Source organism: Ursus arctos, unplaced genomic scaffold, assembly GCF_023065955.2.
Source record: "Ursus arctos isolate Adak ecotype North America unplaced genomic scaffold, UrsArc2.0 scaffold_6, whole genome shotgun sequence".
NCBI lineage: Eukaryota > Metazoa > Chordata > Mammalia > Carnivora > Ursidae > Ursus > Ursus arctos.
In genome coordinates this window covers 10,734,012-10,756,030 of record NW_026623078.1, presented here as the reverse complement: position 1 = coordinate 10,756,030, position 22,019 = coordinate 10,734,012, and the positions used below count along the sequence as shown (strand labels likewise).

At 33.2% G+C, this 22,019-nt stretch overlaps 1 protein-coding gene across 2 annotated transcripts in view; it reads right to left on the bottom strand.

The window, feature by feature from the left end:
- The window catches only part of SNTG1 (syntrophin gamma 1), a 299,012-nt gene that overhangs the window by 148,564 nt on the left and 128,429 nt on the right, over positions 1-22,019 (bottom strand). For both annotated transcript variants that reach the window (XM_026516491.2, XM_026516492.2), the window contains exon 11: positions 2,680-2,718. In XM_026516491.2, the coding sequence (XP_026372276.1) occupies positions 2,680-2,718 (39 nt within the window). The remainder of the gene's footprint in view (positions 1-2,679; positions 2,719-22,019) is intronic.

The following is a 22,019-nucleotide window of genomic DNA, read 5'->3' as shown; positions in this document are numbered from 1 at the left end:
TATAAACAAATTTTATTTCGTGGAAGCCTTCATTTCCATGATGGAAAGAAGTAAGGTAAAAATCTATTAACTTTTGCTTTCAGTTTTTAAAATGCCAAGAAGAATTCATTATGATTTTAAAAAAACATGAGATGCTAAGAGATTTGAAATAAAATTTTGGTATAATAATATTAAAAGGTTAGCAAATAAAAACCTATGAATACTAATGCTTACCTACATTTATTATATATGTATGGGTTGGAATATTAAACAGTATTTATTCTATGTTTAAGTTTTTTCAGATTCTTATTTACTTAACTATTGTTCAAAACCTAAATAAATGCAGTGGTGGCAAAGAATTGCACAGGTCATTGAAGGGAAAATGTAGGAAGTGTCAAATGTAGTTGTCATTGTAAATAAAGAATAGCTGTGGGGTTATTAGGATTATGAAATATTTATAGTAACATAAATTACACTAATTATTAATACTTCACATGTCGAAGTTAGGGCAAGGAAGGATGATAACACAGATATTAGTGTCATTCTTAAAGAAACATTCATCATTTATATTTTTGACAAGAATTCCACAAATTAATAGATCTACGTTTTTATGTATCTGACTATTAAACCACTGTGTTTACTGATGGTCATTACAACCTTCCCCAATGGCTCATGCTCTTTTCTATTTGAATAATTTCTCATTAATTAATAAATTTTCCCTCCTCTACAGCCCTATACAATTGTTAAACTCTATTTCCTATGTAATGTGTATTGGCATCAGAAGCATCTGGGATGGAATGGGAGCCACAGTGGGAGTTTCCCAGGTATCATCACAGAGCTAGTGAATCAGTAGCTCTGGGCTAGAGCCCTGGTCTGTGCACCACAAACAAGAGCCTGAGACATAACCATAGTGGAATGTGGTGAAACACACCACACATACACCTCTCCAACTTCTGTATCTACTTAACACATCAGCATGACTCAGGTGTGAGAACCTGAGGCTAGGAAACAGGGTGTGCCTATGGCTGGAAAGACATAGTTCAGAACTTCGTAGACATAAATAGAGCTATTTACATTAGTATTTCAGTCACACATAACTTTGTGGGCTAGTCTGGGCTAGTGGCAGCATTAATAATATAATTTATACAGAACATAAATTTTGTATTCTAAAGAATAAATTTAAAATTTTAATATATTAATGCTAATAATGACATACACTGAGAATTTTACATTTGTTCTTTAATCTTTAAAAATAAACATGTAAGGTAGTTGCACTCTTAAAATATCACCAATGAAGGAACTGGTTTAGATGAGAATGTAACTTAGTTTTCATAAGATGATTATTTAAAAATTTAATGTTGAAATTAACTTCTGATTGGCCTACCATTTATAAATAGATAACTTAGATGTTTAAATTTTGATCAATGGTTGCACATCGAGGTTGATGTCAAGTGTAAGAAATGCATGGCTGGCCTTTGCTTCTCTACTATCACACAAACCTGACACACTGGGGACTTGAGTGAGTCCAAAACTGAGCCACACTTACTTTACTCATTCAAGCAAATGTTTTTATAATGTTTATGAGGCAATGCAAAAGTTAAGTTCAGTTTAATAAAATTTTAAGAATTTATTATTTTCTATAATCAATTATTTTATTCTATGATCAGTTATTGGTCTAATAAATCAACTAAATTTTTGGCTGGATTAATCAGACATCATTTTCATTCTATGCATGCATTTGGACTCATGTAAAATACAGTCTTCTAATTTTGAAAATTCCTTTTAACTTTCAGATCAATTAAACATAGGTGTCCCATACAAAAATAGTGATTTGAAGGGACACATACACCCCAATGTTTATAGCAGCAATGGCCAAAATAGCCAAACAATGGAAAGAGCCCAGATGTCCATCAATGGATGAATGGATGAAGAAGATATGGTGTGTATATATATACAATGGAATATTACTCAGCCATCAAAAGGAATGAAATCTTACCATTTGCAACAATGTGGATGGAACTAGAGTGTATTATCCTAAGTGAAATAAGTCAGTCAGAGAAAGACGTATCCATATGATTTCATTCATGTGGAATTTAAGAAACAAAACAGATGAGCATAAGAGAAAGGAAGGAAAAATAATATAATATAAAAACAGAAAGATAGGCAAACTCTTGCCTACAGGGAACAAACTGAGGGTTGTTGAAAGGGAGGTGGATCAGGCAATGGGGTAATCGGGTGAAAGGCATTAAGGAGGGCATTTGATGTAATGAGCAGTGGAGGTTATATGCAACTGATGAATCACTAAATCTACCCCTGTAACACTAGTACACTATATTTAAGTAACTTGGATTTAAATAAAAAAAAATATGTCTCCCACATGTCAAGATACAGTCAAACTATCTTATGTAAAAAAGCTCTCCTACATCTTCAACATTATATTGAAGTAAATACATGTAATTTGTCAAATATAGTTTTGACTTAGTTTACTTAGATAAAATATTTTTTAAAACTGTTTTAATATGATTAGAGAAACAGATATACCACATGATACGAAAGAAATGTAATAAATTATGCATTTTCCTTGAGAGCAAATGATAGTGTCAATTATTTCCACATTAAAATGCAATCAAGATTATCTTCTATAACAGATAAAATGAAAGAAATATATGATTTGTCTTTCCAAGTACTTTTCCATCTTACCTGCTGGTTTACAGGAAAGTTTCTGTTGATTTTTTTAATCTGCAACAATAAGTAAATAATAAAAGTGAGAACAATAAACATAAAGTTATATAAGAGCCCTCAAATTTTATGAGAATATGAGTTAATTTATACTGATATTCTAGATCGACATACTGAAATCACTGCATGTCAAACACCAATTACAATTTTTTTTCAAATTTTGGTTATCAAAAGTATTCCAAATTTGATATGTAAACATTTTGAAAAAGATTTTCATCTAATAATTTCCTCATTTATGAGAAATGAGAAGCCTGTGTTTCCATATAATGTTAAATGACAGCCTACAGAGAATATAGAGTAACTTTCTGTAATTTTTTTTTGAAATATTATATTCAATTTATTTTAACACTCAAGAGAATTGAAGAAATAGAATACTCAAACTAAAAGATAAAGTACATGTGTTAAAATATTTTTATTCAGGACCCTAAATAAAGTGTAACATTTACTTTAAGATAATTTAATGAGTGACATTTCAAAACAACTTAAAAGCAATCTGCAGTGAAAGGATTTTCTCTTTCATATAAACAAACTTCAAAATTCAACTGAAAATGAATGTCAGATTTAGACAAATGACCTTATAACACACAAAGTCTTTGTTGGACAGAATCTTTACTAATTAAAACCAATTTTTATTTTTCACTGATTTTCTACAGAACTTAAAGAATGCTAACTCTGTATGATATAATCATACACCACACTAAACACAAACTGTTTTCATCTAGAAATTGTTTTACTGAATTATTTTATTTTTCCTTTCTTGTTAGTTTTGGTTCCCTTTGTCTTTGTCTTCCTGATAAATGTGAAATAACAGGAAATTTAACAGATACGGTGCACAAGTTGGAGAATCATTAAATGGTTCGTGTACAAGAAGAGACTTACTGGCATGTGTCATTTAAAATATACAAAGAAAATAAACAAGAAAAGAAAACTTTAGAAGATTTATGTGACTTCAGCAGGGACAAGTACAAAAAACATATTATCTTTTTTACATTCTATAGTCATTTCAAAATAGTTTTTGTTTTGGTGAGGAATCAGCTAAAGAAATCTCTAAAACTACTGGTATCTTTAGGTAAAATCAGGATAGTCTAGAGACATAGAAAAAATAGCTTCCTAAACATCTTTCATTAATCAATAAAAAAATCCGTATTGAATACTTTGTGGAACTATGATTTTTGCTAGTTCTTATTGATTGTTATAAAAAATTGTAAAATTCTGCCAATACTTTGTATGGACCCTTGTCTTCCATCATGAACTATCTAGCTTCATAACTTTTAATTTTTTAATCTGAAAAAAAGTCTGAATAATTTGAATAATTGTAACAATGCTCAGGCCACAGTAATGTATATAAATGTGCACATGCACCTGCATGTATAGATTTGATAAATGCAAAGAGAAGTGTCAAGACTGTCATACATTCATTTCTGAAATCCCTTTTTTTTAATAAAGATTTTTTATTTATTTATTTGACAGAGATAGAGACAGCCAGCGAGAGAGGGAACACAAGCAGGGGGAGTGGGAGAGGAAGAAGCAGGCTCCTAGCAGAGAAGCCTGATGTGGGGCTCGATCCCAGAACGCCGGGATCGCGCCCTGAGCTGAAGGCAGACGCTTAACGACTGAGCCACCCAGGCGCCCCCTGAAGTCCCTTTAATGATCTTCTACCAATGTGAGTCATGGTGCTGTTAAGTGCTGGAACATGAAAACGAAAGTCATTCCAAGCTGAGACAATAGCATAATGAGGCTAGTTTACAGAGTGTGAAGAGTCCAAGTGACTGCAGTGTGGAATGAACTTAAGTTCAGTGCAGGAGCCACCATGCAGATACATAATAACATTGTCAAGCTTTGCAGTCATAGAGACCTGGGTTAGAATTCCAGCTGTAACTGTTACTAAATATCATTAGACAGATTATTATCCTGTGTCTAATTTCCATCCTTTGTAAAATGTCCATAACAATATTAGCCACATATATTTGTTGAAAAAATTAAATGAAAAAACAAATGTCATGAAGTTAGAGCTCAATAAGTGATGATGATTATTAATATAATTAATAATAATATATAAAATTAATATAAAAGAAGTTTGGATTTCCTTTGAAGACAATGAGAATGTTTTTATTTATTTATTTATTTGAGATAGAGGGAGAGAGAGAGAGAGCACAAGCAGGGGGAGTGGCAGGCCGAGGGAGAGGGAGAAGCAGGCTCCCGCTGAGCAGAGACCCCAATGTGGGGTTTGATCCCAGGGCCCTGAGATCATGACCCAGAGCTGAAGGCAGATGCTTAACTGACTGAGAGCCACCAAGGCACCCCAACAATGAGAATGTTTTGAAGAAGCTAAGCAAAGATGTCTTTTTCCTACTATCATTTGCAAATGCCTTTCTGTTTTCTAGGCAACTCTAGATTAGGGTTTATAAACTCAAGCACCAAGTGAGTAACAACCACGTGTGAAGCAGCCTGGGTTCCAAAGTAGAGGTTGCCGACTGTTCACCTCCAGAGCCTCAATCACTTGCAGGCATAGCGCAGTTAGAGGGATAAGGAATCAGTTGAAGTTTCCTCGGATGTGAAAGTGTTAATCAGTTGGAAACAGTATGCCTACTTTTACATTTACAAGCATATTCTAGGAAACCTAAATTATAAATAAACACTCAATGTAGAAAATGCTAAATGCTACAAGTACTTTGTTTTAAATTACTCATTTAGTAGTCATAAGAAATCATATCAATAAGAAAGCTTGATAAGATAAAAATATTGGAAACATTAATGACAATTTAAATTTATTTTTAAAAATAAAGCTGTATGTTATATGGTTGAAATAATGTTTAATTTATTAAATGTAATAAAATATCAAACTATAATATATTCTTAAATGCATTCGTAGAGCAAGTTTTAAAAAATGTGTACTTTTGGCAACAATATTAATTCCAATTAATGGAAATCCTAAATTCTCTGCATCATTTTTAGACTGCTCTTCAAATAAGGAAAATTAAAATTTGTCCAATTGATGTTTTTAATATTAAACTTCTTAGAACCAATGTTAATTATGTGTTATCAGAACCAATAATTTGTGTTATGAGAAGCTGAAAAATTAATATAATCTTGAACAAAAAGAGTCAGTGTCTGAACATGAAGGCTTGAAGAGATGAAAGGACATAATTGCAGTCACATCAAACTAGCTCTTTATGGAGCGGGATTATTTAAACTATTAATCCTTAGGCTATAAAGGAAGCAGAGTATGATTTTGACTAGGACTGCCTAACACGTCATTCTACAGGAACAGCAAGTAAAATAGACAACTACCAAGTAAAGTGCATTCAGATGAAGGAAATCCATGTTAAAGTTTTTAGTCCAAAAGAGAAAGATAAATCTGTAAACACTGAATGTTTTAACATTGTGTTGATTTAACCTAAGAATGTGGAATATAATTAATGTCTGTGTGGAAGTATAAAAGGATGCAATTTGCATTGTGTATTATTTTTTTCGGGAGCCCCTCACATGTTAATAAAAATAGGAAGTATACTTGAATCAGTACTCATAATATAAAAAAATGATAAAGAGAAAGAGGGAGGAGTGGAGGGAGGGAGGGAAGAATAAATAAATCTCCCAAGCAGAAGACTTTTATTTGTGTAGTTATTCTACCTTCTAGGATGAATACAGAATTAGAATTTATGTTGCTACGTTAAGGAAAGTTTTTATTTCAAAGACAGCAAAGTTTTTCTATAAATCATTTAATCACATACCTCTTTACAAATCTGATGAAACTTCTGTGACCTCTTCTAGAAGATTTATAGATACTTTAAAACTTTATAGACAGTTCCAGAAAAGAAGGAAAATTAATACAATGGCTAAAGAAACAGAGTTGGTTTGGCCTTCCATCAGGTAGTAAAACATGATCACCCTGCAGAGAAGTTAGCTACAGCAAAACGAACTGAGACTGGAAGTGCTATGTCCACAGCAGAAGACTTTGCATCTCCAAGAATTTTTATGCCACAGTTATTTACAAGCATACAAATTGATTTAATGACTTCTACATATTTGAAAGACAATATCTAGATTCAGATTGGTGTGACCTACTTAAAAGAAACAAAATCTAGGCAGTGATAATTTCTTATTTTATTTGAGAACATAAGTTTTATAAAAGTGTGGTATGATATTCAAATATTTTAAAGTCAATTATCAACGTATTTTTGTTTTATTGTGCAATTGTGGTGAGATAATGACCAACCCAGTGGGTCATTTCTGGAATTATCTCTGATTCCCAGGACACTGAAGGCCCTTTGAGGATGGAAATTCTACCTTCTTCTAGCTTTTATTCCCCTAATATGTGATTTTAGTTCTATGAATGACATAGAATACATGGCTGAAGTTAAATAAATGACACTTCTTTGCGTAGTATTTACTTAAAATGGCATTCAATAAAAATTGTTATTTCAAAATCAAACCTATGCCATCATATGCTTAAATAGGCTCTTCCAGATTTGTTCAAGAAAACAATATATACTACTTTGATTTCCATTTTTTCTAGAATCACACTGGAACATTTCCTTCTAAATAGAAAAATCACAGTACCTCAAATAAATGAGGGAGACAGATATTGTCAGATTTACAGCACAAACACATGCACTCATTTATAGCATACAATGGTTTTACAACGCAGACAATCCATGGAAAGCTGCAAAGATTTCCTAGTTAATCTGTGTTCATATGGTCTAACCAGGGAATATGTTGAATAAATTTAAACTGAAATTAACAAATAGTTACCTGAACAAAGTTTTTCATTACAATGGGTGAAAGGACCAAAACAAAACAAATGAATCATTTTAAGTTACCATGCTATGAAAAAGAAAATTGGTATTTCTTCATAATCCTCTGGGCTTAGAAGTAGCAGAATAAAGATCTAAAATAATGCCCCATTATAAATGGCTTTCTTTAAATTTCTTTCTTTCCATATCGCTTTACATTGTCGAATACTATTTATTTTATTATACTTTTTTGTATTATGATCTGCTTGCTCCCTCGCTTTGGGAAAAAGTTCATGAAGTCACAGATTTCTGTTTTATTCCATACATTATTTCTTGCATGTAAAAGATTGTTTAAGTTTTAGTGGGTGTTCAATCAATGTTTGTTGAACAAATGAAAAGACAGAATATCTCAAAACAAAGAATCAAATTCTCTGAGGTTAACTTAGTCTTGAAAGCAAGTTATTTTTAAAGAAAATAAATTTCTAGAAAATATTAACTTTGAATGCCTATAAGAATTCCAATAGCTTCAAAACCTAGAGTTTATACTATACATGAAAGTTGGAAGGAATGCCTGATGATTAATAGCAAGTTCTCATCTCACAGGAAGAATAGTTTCTGGATTGAGACAAAAGCATGGAGAGAGATTTAACTGGGGCGGGTGGGTTGAGGCTCCTGCTGTTCGGCAGGGCAGGTCAAATTTTGAGGAAGTAGACATAGAGAGCACAAATTAAGAAATCCCAGTGGAGAGTTTTGGAGTGTCTTCTCCAAGTCCTCACAGAATCCCCACATCAAGCATGGTTTCAAAATGATAGAATAGCTGTAGCTAGAAGAAGTGTTTTAATCTGAAGAACAGAATCCAAGATTTCTCATGCCTGCTAGTCTGATGAGAAAATAATAGAAGAAGCTTCATGACATGCGAGCTGGAGATACTGGTCGGATCACACACATCAGGAAGTGCATCAGGGAGAAAGAGTGACATTCAGAGCACATGGGAAGAACTCCACAGAAGAGTTTCCAGGGACCAATGCTGAAGTGATACATTATTCCTTGAAGGGCGAAGGGGAGGAAAAGGAGAAGAGGAGAACTGGCATTTGAGTATTTACCCCAAAAGACTGAATTCTAATTTAGAAGTGACTAAGATTCTAAGAATCACCAAAATTGAGTTTATTGCCTTAGTAGAAATGGCAGATTGAGTGCCTTGCGATTTAAATAGATTTCTGTGCTTAGCCAGTAAACTATTGTTGAAACTCCCAGTAGGATTTCCTATCATCTGCTTTTCCTTACTTTTGACAGTGACCTGCACCCATTCATTTGTAGAGGGGATTTTGGAATTTCGTTATCCAATTTCTCATGTAACAAAAAAGGACATCACAGATGAAGGTGCACATTTCTATAATTGTATATGTTCTTGATAAAAGGGAGATGATTAAAAACAATACCCTTCCATAATACTTACACCACACCTCTAAGACACTATTTTAAAAATGCAAATCTTAAATTGGAAGAATCCCATACCATTCAAACCCCTCCATGATCTGGTCCCTGCCTCTCTTTGGGGTCACCTATATAATAGGTCTCTGTCTGTACGGAACTACTGGATACATCCCTGGTGCCTTCACTCACACACCCTCTCCCCACTACTTCTCCTGCTTGCTTGCACATGCACACTCTCTCCCCTGTCCCTTTCTCTCTCTGATCCACCCTCACTCCCTCTCTCTTTTTTTTTCTTTTTCACCTGCAAGAATCTATTCGTGTGTGTGTGTGTGTGTGTGTTTACCTGAGGTGAACAGAAGTTGAACAGCTTTTAAATTCACCCTGAATATGGAGCAGTCTGGTTCTGTCTGACACCAAAGGCTGTGCTGTTGTACTACGTACTCAAGAACCATAACCACCATAAAAACTTTCCTGCAAACCCTCGTAGGATTGGTCAGTGACTTTCTCTTTAGTATTCCTTGTGTGTAGTTCTTATTGCACGTGCTTACTGACCTCTACATCACCATAACCCTCAATTGCATCGCCTTTATCTTCCCTCCACCTAGCAGCGTCTCCAGCTACCTAACAAGTAGGCCAATCACTGTTAACTATCTTTTGGGGAAAATTGCATGCTGCTCTTACCTTCTCAAATTCACTGATAATCCTAGATCTGAATCAAAATGATGCCAGTGTTCCTACCGTTGTTGGTGGTACTCTGCAGCTCATCACTAGGGCTCGCTGTGAGGCTCTCCTTTCTGATTTGGAAATCTGTAACTGGTTTAGCTACCCTAATTCTTCTTTAACTAGGATCTGATTTAATCTTCTTTTGTAGTATAATTTCGTAATTATACTTATTACAGAGTCTTGTAACTTATTGAAGGAACCCCATTTTTCCACTTTGCCAATGATTTCCACATGAGTAAAATTAGCAGAAAGGCAAAAAATAATGGAAATCACTACATTAATATATATTTTGGACTGATCATAGCAGTTGGTATTAGGAACCGACATACTCTTGCTCTGCCAAAATATAATATAATTTTTATTTTTATCAGAAATTCTGGGGGCTCCTGGGTGTCTCAGTCGTTAAGCATCTGCCTTCAGCTCAGGGCGTGATCCCAGGGTTCTGTCCCGCATCAGGCTCCTCCACTGGGAGCCTGCTCCTTCCTCTCCCACTCCCTCTGCTTGTGTTCCCTCTCTCTCTGGCTCTCTCTCTCTCTGTCAAATAAATAAATAAAATCTTTAAAAAAAATTCCGGAAATTTAATTTTTATGACAAATCTCAATATGTAAATTTTAACGTTTGCTTTAAATGTCAAAGACAGTGGGGACTACATATAAAAACCTTTGTAAGTCAGCTATGGTTTATGGAAACACGTCTAAGTGACAGTTATATTAAGAAGAAAAATAATTTAATCTCATAAATAGATATGCAAAACCACTTTTTAAAATACAATTCTAATCTTTATAAAAGAATAGTAAAGGAAATAGAATAAGTAGAATAAGAAAATAGTGACCTTTTTACATTATATAGAATCAACATTTATTTCAAATAAACAAATATCATAATTAAAAATTAAACATATGAAATCCATTTAACAAAAGAATATAAAGAATTGCCCTTGTCGTTATTATTCAACGGTGGCATTAAAAATTTTAGCCCAGATAATATGGTGAAAAATAGTGTAAAAATGTGACTATTAAAACGGGGAGAATGCACATGTCACTAGAGGAAGATAATCTACTATATGAAAAATACCCAAAACAATTAGATTAAAAATGAGTAAGATTTTAAGGTGTTTTAATACTGTGTATATATATCCAAATCAATAGTCTTCAGTTTGAAAAAAAATTAAAAGATACAGAACTGGAACAAAATGCTTTTGTCCACCCTAAGAAGAATAAAATTCATAACAATTAACCTAATTTGAAATATGTAGATTATGTAGATCCATTCCTGTCAAATTTTTTCCAAATTAAAATTTCTGGTGATATTATTTAAGTGCAACTATATTTAGACTTTTACGGGCCCATCAAGAATAAATGGTCAAATATACTGGAGGGTATTTAAGGTTAATATCCACGGCCATTCAAATGCATTTAGAATTTTAAGTGCGGGGGTGCCTGGGTGGCACAGCGGTTAGGCGTCTGCCTTCAGCTCAGGGCGTGATCCCGGCGTTGTGGGATCGAGCCCCACATCAGGCTCTTCCACTATGAGCCTGCTTCTTCCTCTCCCACTCCCCCTGCTTGTGTTCCCTCTCTCGCTGGCTGTCTCTATCTCTGTCGAATAAATAAATAAAATCTTTAAAAAAAAAAAAGAATTTTAAGTGCATGTAGAATTACAATAATTAAAATGGGGTTTTACAACTTCAAAACTAAATGAGCGAATGACTTTTAACAGATAATTAACTGAATAAATAATATTGAAAAAATATACTAATAAAAATATAAAATAAATAAAAATAAAAATATAATAATAAAAATAATGTAATCTAAAATGTATATACTGAGTTAATTATAAAAGTTGTATTTTAAATCTAAAGAGAGAGCTCTAGTGGAGCAAGAGGTTAATTACTTGAAGAACGATGTATCATCCATTAGCCTCCAATGCAGTCCATTTTCAAGGCAGACATATTTAAGAAAGAAAGCAAAATCATTAGGCTCCTAAATAGGATGAGAAAGCATGATGCACAGCTACCTTCCTGTTGATAACAACTAGAATGGAACGGTGAACTGATTAAAAGCATTTTGTTTGAAGGCATCTGAGAACACCTGCTGTCACAAGGGTGAACATAGGTAAGGTCCCAGACAGATGAGCACACAGAGGTGGGCTGGCCTTCTGTAGACACTGAATTGGCACTAGAAGAGAGTGAGAAGCATAATTTGCCCAGAATGAGAAAGAAGCAGAGAATTTACTTTTCTCATAGGATAATATTGGCAGCATTTGTGATCTGTAAGGCTTTGAACACAAAATTGGGTTTCACAAGATATTTGCTGAGTTCTAAATCAAGTCAGGATGAAAGGTTAAAAATATTAATCTGAAAATTATGCAAAAGCAGACAACAGTTTTAGAATTTTGCTGTGCTGAGAGGTAAGCAAGGAGAATTCAGAGCGGGTTAAGAAGAGCTCCCAGGAATAGACTGTACTCTCAGCTCAAAGGCCTAGAGGGCTAGAGCACTGGGAAAGGGAAAAAAAAAAAAAAGGAGTAAACAGAACCCTACAAAACTTCAACCCAGCCTTGATCCAGCTGATTGGATTAAGACATAATCTTGGTTTGCGAGACTAAAAATGTTCATATTCTTTGATTCTTTTTCTGAATACTTACATTAAGATATAATCAGCAGTGTTTTAACTGATTAAATATGCCCCAAAAATCCAAAGTGCACTATTATTTAGTGATATATTTTAAATGATTTATATGTTAGGTAATAATCATCCATTTATTAATTATGATACATGGAAAGTTAAGCACGTATTAGTCCATTAGAAGTGGGTAATCTCAGAATAGAATTATTTCCATGGGAAAATGTTCATGATTAAGCCTTAATTGAACAAAGGCTAATATCATCTACATAAGAGGATGGTAATTTTATTTTATATATGTAAACAGAAAGACACATATTTTAATGTATATGTAATAATATGCTAATAAAAACACTAGCAATAAATGTTATTATTGCAATAAATTTCCATGTTATACTCTTCTGAACTTTAAATCTAAAATTAAAAACAAATGGAAGGACATATTCTAAAATACATTTTTCTACCAACACTAATACTTCAAATAGTAAATGAGTTGTTTGACTTTCTAGAAAGCAATAGGCCCAATAAATATAAAAGTCAAGTAATACAGATATACTCTTGCAGGATTTTGAATAGATTTTTTTAAAGGGAAGAATAATTAAATACCCAACATGAGAAGAATCTTCATGTTTGGGATAAAATGAAATAGAAAAGAAAGTTATTTTCTAGATCTTATAATTAATTACTAAAAATTGTACTTGCTGCATATCATCTACATAGTTTTATAGATGTTAAATAATGTCAGAAAAATGATACATTCTATTTTATCAAACATTTTCACCATTTATTCTGTCTTCTTATTTTATTCTATTAGGGATTTTTTTTTTCTTGTAGGAATCTTTGGTATTGACAAAGCCTTACATTTAAAGAAATAAGTATTTTGAAGCTCTATTATATGAAAGAATATATTCCTATAATACTAAAAGTTTAATTTAAATTCAGTAGCACTGAATTTAAAGACTTTCATTTCATTAAAGACTTTTCATTAGAACTTTGAATTTTAAGTTTGAGACTGCTTCAAAAAGCTAGAAGTACAAATATAAAGTCATTGAATTCTTATATTACAAATTTTTTCAGATGAGTCTCTTATTCTAAAGAAATGAAAATAATCACGGTAAATCAACTACTTTAATTTATCCAATATCAAAAGCGAACATCTTCCAAAATAAATATTATGAACTGTACTTTAAAGAATAATATTCATTTTGATTAAATGCTGGGAAAAATGATAAATATGTATCTTCTTTTTTCTTTGACAACATTTCATGAATGTTGATGATGGAAACCCCTTGAAGTTTAATTATTATAGCAGATCTGTTAAATTGAGATAAGGGTAATACACAACTGGCTCTAGTAAAGATTAGTTTGGAACTAACTGATTAAAAATAAAATTTGGCGTAATAAGACTGTCCATTTGTTTTAAATATTACTCTTATTTTTTGAATCCCTTAATATTCATTTTTAGCATCACCGATTGTATTTAGAAACTAAAGTAGTAATATCCCCTTGTGACTCTCTCTTCAGGCCAAAAAAGAAATACAATAGGATATTCAAATATTCCTTTTAAAAATTTCTTTCCTCCTACTTTTAATGTCTTTAGGGACAGTTTTTCCCCCTCAGAAGATCAGTGAAGACCTTACATTAAAAACTTTTTATCTGAGTTCTATTAATCTCTTATTTTTTATACCTCATAAACAAGTCAATTTGGGTGGCTAAAGTTGTGTATTCTCAGAATGGATGCTGAAGGACCCTGCTAACAAGGTATATTTTCCCATGAAAATCAGTTTTGAAGATCTACCCGAACAAATCATTCTTAAGGAAGCAAGAAACAGTCCTCCAATTCCCTTAAAGATTTGTGACCAATATTATTTAACAGATGTGTGAGGACTAAGAGAGATCTTTATTCTATAGATATAAATTCACCTGATGACTAATGATATTAGTGTGCAGGCACATAAGGCAATATATCCATTCTACAGCTGCTGATAAAACTCTGCCTTTGCCATGTAGAGGGAAGAATCAAAAAATGATTTTTGCCTCAGAAGCCCACATTTCAGCTCATATTTTTCATCCATTTTTTTTCAGGATATGGATTCCATGCCATTGCTACCTTGGTTACTCCCCATCCCTATGGATATAATTTTAAAAGTATGCCATGTTGCTTCTAAAAATATATCTATTAACAGTAAATCAATATTTCAGGATGATTCCACATTATATGCAAATGAGTGTTCTTAAAATTTATTTTTATTTATTAATTTATTTAATACAAGAATTTTTCAATTCTACCTGTCATTATCTTTAAGATTAGCATATATATGATAAATACTATATATATACCACACACATCTATCTATATCTGTATCTATATATATCAATATCTACATTATCTATCTAATCTTACTGTGACTTAAAAGCCTAAAAGTTGAAAGTAGGTTGCAACCACTTATAAATGCATATGTTTATTCACTTGGAGCTGACTTATTCTTTCTTCCGTGAATTCATTAAACCTCAGAAATGACTGTATGTCAGACATCAAGTGAATGCCAAGGATGTAGGATTTCTACCTTCAAAAATCATCTGGTATTAGCTAGCAAAACAAACATGCAACAAATAATTCTAAGTTTTGGAATGAGTGTTAAAAGTTTTGGAATGAGTGTTAAAACAGGCAGTGTAAGAAAATATAAAAGTAAAAAAGAGAAAAACTGGCTGCAGGGTAGGTGTGCCTGCACAGTGTAGGAACCATGGGTTTCAGGAAGTGATGAAACATTTTTTTATACGTCAGTATTAATCATAGGTGAAGAAATTAGGTTTACCATTTCTAAGTTATTAGGCAGGACTCTTAATGAAGAAAATGCAGTGTTTATACCTAATAAACCAGACTTAATTCTCAGGAAATGTTTATAGCTACCTCTGCACCCTAGTGAGGTACCCTCAGCTTTTAAGCTCCATCATAGAATAAGGGTCTTTTAAGATGTATTCAATTGTGTGACTGTAAATTCAAAATGATTTCTTGCATAATTTCCTAATGGCCCTTCATCTACCTACTTAGCACACTTCATTTACACCTTCTCTTCCATACTGCACTGCTACTAGATAAGAATGAATCCCCCGTGGAATGTTTAGTATCCTATAATGAACATTCAGAGGGAAAAGGTATTTCCTTAGTCTTGCTTCCCTAGAAATATAGCCTGAGGAAGTCATAGATGTTAAACTTCTATTGAGGGAGAATGTTCAATCCCAAGGAAGCAAGAGTGAAAGGTCAAAGGAAGCAAGGCAGAAAAGCAGAATGCAAATACAAGGTGGTAAGTTGCCTGCATCACTGAGCTGGCAATAGCTTCTCCATGAAACATTATTGGTGTTCAATCAAGCGTGATACACCTGTATGCAATTACTGCATTTCCAAATCGTTCATCTATTTGGAAAGGGCGAGTAATTTGTTAGCTAGCTCCTTTTTGCCCCTTGTCTCTCACTAGATGATGTATGTCCCATTGGTATCAGTTTGCACATTCCTACTGAGTTGCCATTAGTGTGGGGGCAGCTGGTGGGCTCAGTGGGATTGGCTTCTGCCACTACGGGCATGATGAAGGCCATCTTGAAGTCCAGCCCTAGGCACTGCAGGTGGATGAAGGGGTGAGTATGTTAAGCTGAGGCCCCTGGGAAGTTCCTGTGGCTCTAAAGCTGGAGAACATTAAGAACAGTGAGTGTTCTGGCCAGAAAGAAAGGCAAAAGAATGAGTCCTATTAGGTGAGGGAGATGGGGTCATGCAGGCAGAGCCGGGTGAACAGAGGGTGGCATATAAATTGTGTCCAGTAACACTGCCCGTTTTATAATGACTGTATTATTCAGCTAGCATCAAAGCAGATGTTTTGGGTTATACAAATGAAAATCAGCTAATATTGTTCAGTATCAAAAATTTAGGAACTTTATTTAAATTTTAGTTAGTAGTTTTCCAAGAAACAAAGTAGGGTATTTTACTGAAATCTCTCCTGACCTAACATGCCAGAATAAACTCTAATTGAGTAAAAAACAAAAATATGATTGTCAAAAATATGCACCGTGTAATGCCCAAACTTGCCCTTGGTTTTATTCTGATTTAAATTACTGACTCTGAAGTTTGATTTCACTCTGTATAACTCATTTTTAGTTGACACCTGCATGTCTAACGTTCATATTTTGGTTCATGAGGAAAAACAATGTAGGAAACAACAACAAGCTAGCACAAAAAGTACATCTAAGGACTCAGAAATGTCAGCAGCTATAAAAAGGAAGAAAAAATCTACTTAAGTGACACTTATGCCTGTCAGAACCACACTCTGCAACCTCTGATCACAGCCCTTAGTTCATTGTCAGTTAATCTTCTTTGTGCTCGGCTTTATTTTGTCATGACTTTCAATTCACCTACAAGCTTTATCAAGCCTTTACAACGTGGCAGACATAATAGTTTTTCCTTTAGCTTTTCACAACCATCATTTTTAGGGAAAAAATATTCTATTATTTCAACCTGCAAGTGTTTGCCATCTAATATTGCAGATCTCTATGAATTAAACATATGACTCCAGAATAAATTTGTTTTCACTTCTGAAGGTAAATGTGTAAAAGACAAAAGTTGAGTGAAATACCTGCTGAGTCAATTCAAAGGACTGATTAAAGGTGTGTGTGTGAGAGAGAGAGAGAGAGAGAAAGAGAGAGAGAATTCTGAAAGACTGTGATTATCTCACAAAAATCAGAGAGGATATTGGTTATATACAGATTTACTTTAGGATTAGTACGATTTTAATATTAAATAATGTGGCAGACACTGTTGGTTATTTGTCTCAAAAGCTGTTCACAATCTTCTTTTCTCAGTCATTTCCTATTGTAACACCAAAAATGATAGAGACTAACCACTTTCACCTCCCTGACCTCACCCCCTTTATCAAACTTTTCTCTTAGCTTGATAAAAGGGGAGATGTGTAAATGGTGCTACGTATCCTTATTTCCATTTTTTTCCTGTCCCAAACACTAAAGTGATATTTGGAACTGTTGAAGCCCTAGTGTGACCATGAGGTGCAAACAAGGTAAAAGTCAACACTCTAATGGTAGTGGAAAGCAATAATGTGTATAGATAGAAGATGGGTACTTGGTGGCTTCCCTGAGCCACCAAAACAAAGCCAGTAAATGTCACCATCCAGAATTCTTGTCAGTTGGGAATGAAACCCAATTATATACTCCATCAGTACTTAAGATTTCTCTTAGTTGTCATTGAAAGCATTCTTAATTGATAAAAACATCTGGGGAAGAGAATCTACTCTCACATAATACAATGTGAATTACGTACTTTGAGATTCTCACATGTGCAATCAAATATTCTTATTTAAGATCATACTAATTTTCAATGAACCTTTGAGAGTAGAAATACATAATACCTATCTATTTATGTATCTATCATCTATTTATCTAACATCTACATGTGCACACACACACAAGTAAAACTTTTCAAGTTACATAATTCATTCCAATAAAAGAAATGCATGCTGAGAAAAAAACATATACACACACACATTTATATACATATACATATTAAAGAATTTAAGAAAGGGTTTAAGAAGAGGAGGAGATATCCAAAGAATAAAAAAATACAGATTTGAAGAGGCACATGAACCCCAATGTTTATAGCAGCACTATCAACAATAGCTTAATTATGGGAAGACCCCAAATGTCCATCGACTGATGATTGGATAAAGATGTGGTGTATATATACTATGGAATATTACTCAGCCATCGAAAGAATGAAATCCTGTCATTTGCAATGATGTGGCTAGAACTAGAGTGTATTATGCAAAGCGAAATAAGTCAGAGAAAGAAAAATACCATATGATTTCACCCATATGTGCAATTTAAGAAACAAAACAGAGGAACATAGGGGAAGGGAAGAAAAAGTAAAATAAGAAAAACAGAGAGAGAGGTAAACCATAGGAGACTCTTAACCATAGGAAACAAACTGAGGTTTGAAGAAGGGGAGGTTGTGGGGGATGGACTAAATGGGTGATGGGAATTAAGGAGGGCACTTGTGATGAGCACTGGGTATTATACGCAAGTAATAAACCACTAAATTCTATTCCTGAAACCAATACTACACTATATGTTAACTAACTTGAATTTAAATAAAATCTTGGAAGAAAAAAACAAAGAAAAGAAGAGGGCATTCCTTTATGTTAGCAGTTAACCTTGGAAATGTCAAATGAAACTGTGTTTATCAATCAGGATTAGTTTAGTGGTGTAGTAGTAGAGAGTGATTGGGAAGATTGGATTTATGAGACTCTGGCTGAAAGAAAACTATACATTTTATCTGCCTCCTCTGTTTCATTTAAACATGAGAGAACTTTGGTGTAGACCTTTGACTTGCCTAAAATTGAATCTGCTTAATGGTGTCGTTACTGCTAGATGTTCGTTTTAACTTATTATATCCAGTTTCATCAACATTTTGTTACCCAAACAACCATCTTTCAGAATCTCAAATGACTGTTCTACAAAACAAAGAGTTGCAACCTCATATACAATAAGCAAATTGATCCTGTCATTTATTGATGGCTTATGGATTAAGTCATTTAATTTATAATGCAGCTGGAGAGAGGGAAAACTGCAAATGTTTCAGCATCACTTAAGGGCCACAATGTTTAAAGTACTCTCTTCATTTAACCCTCACATTGATTGAAGCTTAACTTAGCGCTTCTTTATGAGGAGAATTATGAACCCCATCCCCTAGGACTCATAGGTAGAGAAGCTAGGACTTCGTGTCAAGGCTGATGATCCCAAAACTCATGCTTTTTCCTCATTGGAAAAATACCTTTGCAAAAGCGTCCATTTCGACTTCCTTTGACTGATCAAACCACAGAGTGTTTTGAAGTCACACTTCTTCCTACTTTCAGTTCTAGCTATACAAATACTAATGGTTGGTTAGTAAGTTCCTGACTCAGTCATGCAGTTCATAGTCTTTTCTATTACCTTAACCTTCTGTAAGTATTTGTTTCTTTCATATCATATGTGTGCATGTGTGACTATTTTTGTAATTTAGTCAATTAATATCACAAATGTTCTGGAGTTACATGAAATCAGCCTTAGAAATATTTGAAGAGTGGTCTTGGGGACTTTCCAAAATCCAACCTCTTCTTAATGATTTCCATCCAGCCCTGGTATTCAGTGAGCTACAATTAATGATTTTGAAGTTTCCAGTTATTTTAGGGATGTATCTAGACCTGCCCTATTTGGCAAGGCTCTAGTTCAACAATATGGAGATGTATTTCTTGGAGAATTAAGACATTAAATAGTTTGGTGCAATGCCATGGGGTACACATTCTCTTATTTTATTAAACACACACATCAGATAAAACAACACTTCTATAATAATTATTTCATTAGAAAATGGGCATTTAACACCACAGATATGAGGAATATATATATACATATATATATATATATCAAATTAATGATCTGTTCTTAAAAAATGAGATTTATGAAAAACTTGCTTATTTTGATCTAAACATTTTCATTTTACCCACCACCAGTGACAATTTCCATATTAAATGAGATTCATTGTTGTAATTAAGTCTATCAATTTTTTATCTTGTATGAATAGGTATTATTATCTCTGCATACAATGTTTTTTCCCCATCAATTCACCTATTTTATTCTTATTCATTATTCATATATCAACTTTAGGAAGTTATCCTTACATCTGTGTGTACATATAGATTTAACCTCTCATAACACTTTTTCATGCCACTTATGAAAGTTGTAATTCCACATTTACTTGTGTGTTTATTTAATTAATGTCTCCTCCTCCACTGGACTATTTGTTCCATAAAGACAAAGACTATCCATTTTGCTCAAAATTATAGTACCAATCCCTAGCAAATTAACACTATAGTCCTTCAAAAATATTTGAGTAAATAAATAGATAAACAAATCAGGGAGCTGATAATTATCTCAAAAATATGTCAATATCTGGTGTTAATGTGAATAAATATACATATATTTGCATTATATATACACTTTATTCTTTAAAATAAACATTTTATTTTAAAAACAGTTTTATGGGGCGCTTGGGTTGCACAGCGGTTAAGCGTCTGCCTTCGGCTCAGGGCGTGATCCCGGCATTATGGGATCGAGCCCCACATCAGGCTCCTCTGCTATGAGCCTCCGTCTTCTTCTCCCACTCCCCCTGCTTATGTTCCCTCTCTCGCTGGCTGTCTCTCTCTCTGTCAAATAAATAAATAAAATCTTTAAAAAAAAACAGTTTTAGATTTATTGGCCATCATATGTGGAATTTAAGAAACAAAACAAATCAACAAAGAAGAAAAAGAGGCAAAAAAACAGACTCAAATTCAGACAACAAACTGGTGGCTGCCAGAGAGAAGGCAGGTGGTGAGATGGGAAAACAGTTAAAGGGGATTAAGAGAACACTTATCTTGATGAGAACTGAGTAATATATGGAATTGTTGAATGATTATATTGTATACCTGGAACTAATATGACTGTATGTTACTTATACTTGTATTAAAACAGTTTTAGGTTTATGGAAAAATTCCAAAGATAGTTATTCCCATATACCACACATCTAGTTGCCCCTATTACTAGCACTGTATGTTTCATCACTATGGTACATTTTTTGTAATTAATGAACCAATATCAATACATTATTATTAACTAAAGTCCATGCTTTCTTAATGTTTCCCTAGTTTTTATATAATATCCTCTTTCTATTCCAGAATCTCATCCAGGATACCATATTATATTTAGTCATCATTACCCTAAGGAGTTAGGCTACTCTTGGCTGTGACAGTTTCTCAGACTTTCCTTGTTTTTTATGACATCAGTTTTGAGGAGTAATGGTCAAGTATTTTGTAGATTCTTCATCAACTGGCATTTTTTGATGCCTTTCTCATGACACAACAGAGGTTTAGATTTGTGGGAGGAAGACCACAGAGATAAAATGCCAATTTTACTACATCATATCAAGGGTACATACTATCAACATGACTGTGACTGTTAAAGTCAGCTTTGATCACTTGCTGTGGTTATAGTTTTCATGTATCTCCTTTATAAAGTTATACATCTTTCCCCTTTCCATTCTGTACTCTGAAAGGAAGTCACTGTGCATATTAAGAAACAACATTAAGAAAGAAAACATATCTTTAGTACTTTCGTATTTTTATTAATTTACTTATATCTACAAAATTTTATTGAATTTCTATTGTATCACATTCTTCTAAAAATGTGGGGTAAAATATTAGCCTTAATTTAATGTAAATATAATACTGCTCTTTAAAATTATACAGTATAGGCTATGGTAGTTAGAGGCTGCAGAAATATCTTATTTGAATCTCATCATAATCTAGTAAAGAAGACAAGAACAATGACAGCTCATTCTTTGAAAAGTTAAGAAACTAAGGAATGGAGCTTTTTCTTAAATGGTTTAGTATAGTTGATTGCTTGCATAACTTGGAATATTTTGTAATTGGTGTAACCAAAACAAGAACCAGTTTTTCTAACTCATAAGTGTACTTAAATATAAAGCACATACTTAAACTTTTAACTTTTTTCACTACTGCTAATGTAGTATATTAGTTAATGAGAAAACACAAACCTTGATTAATCATCACAATAAAATATAATGTCATTGAATGTTTTCACATATAATATGTAAATGTATGTAAATGGATACTGCAAATTCAGTAAATACATGTCAAGATAATAATGAAGCTTTAAGATAACTTGAGTTCATGGTGATGTCAGTAACAAAAACTTAAAG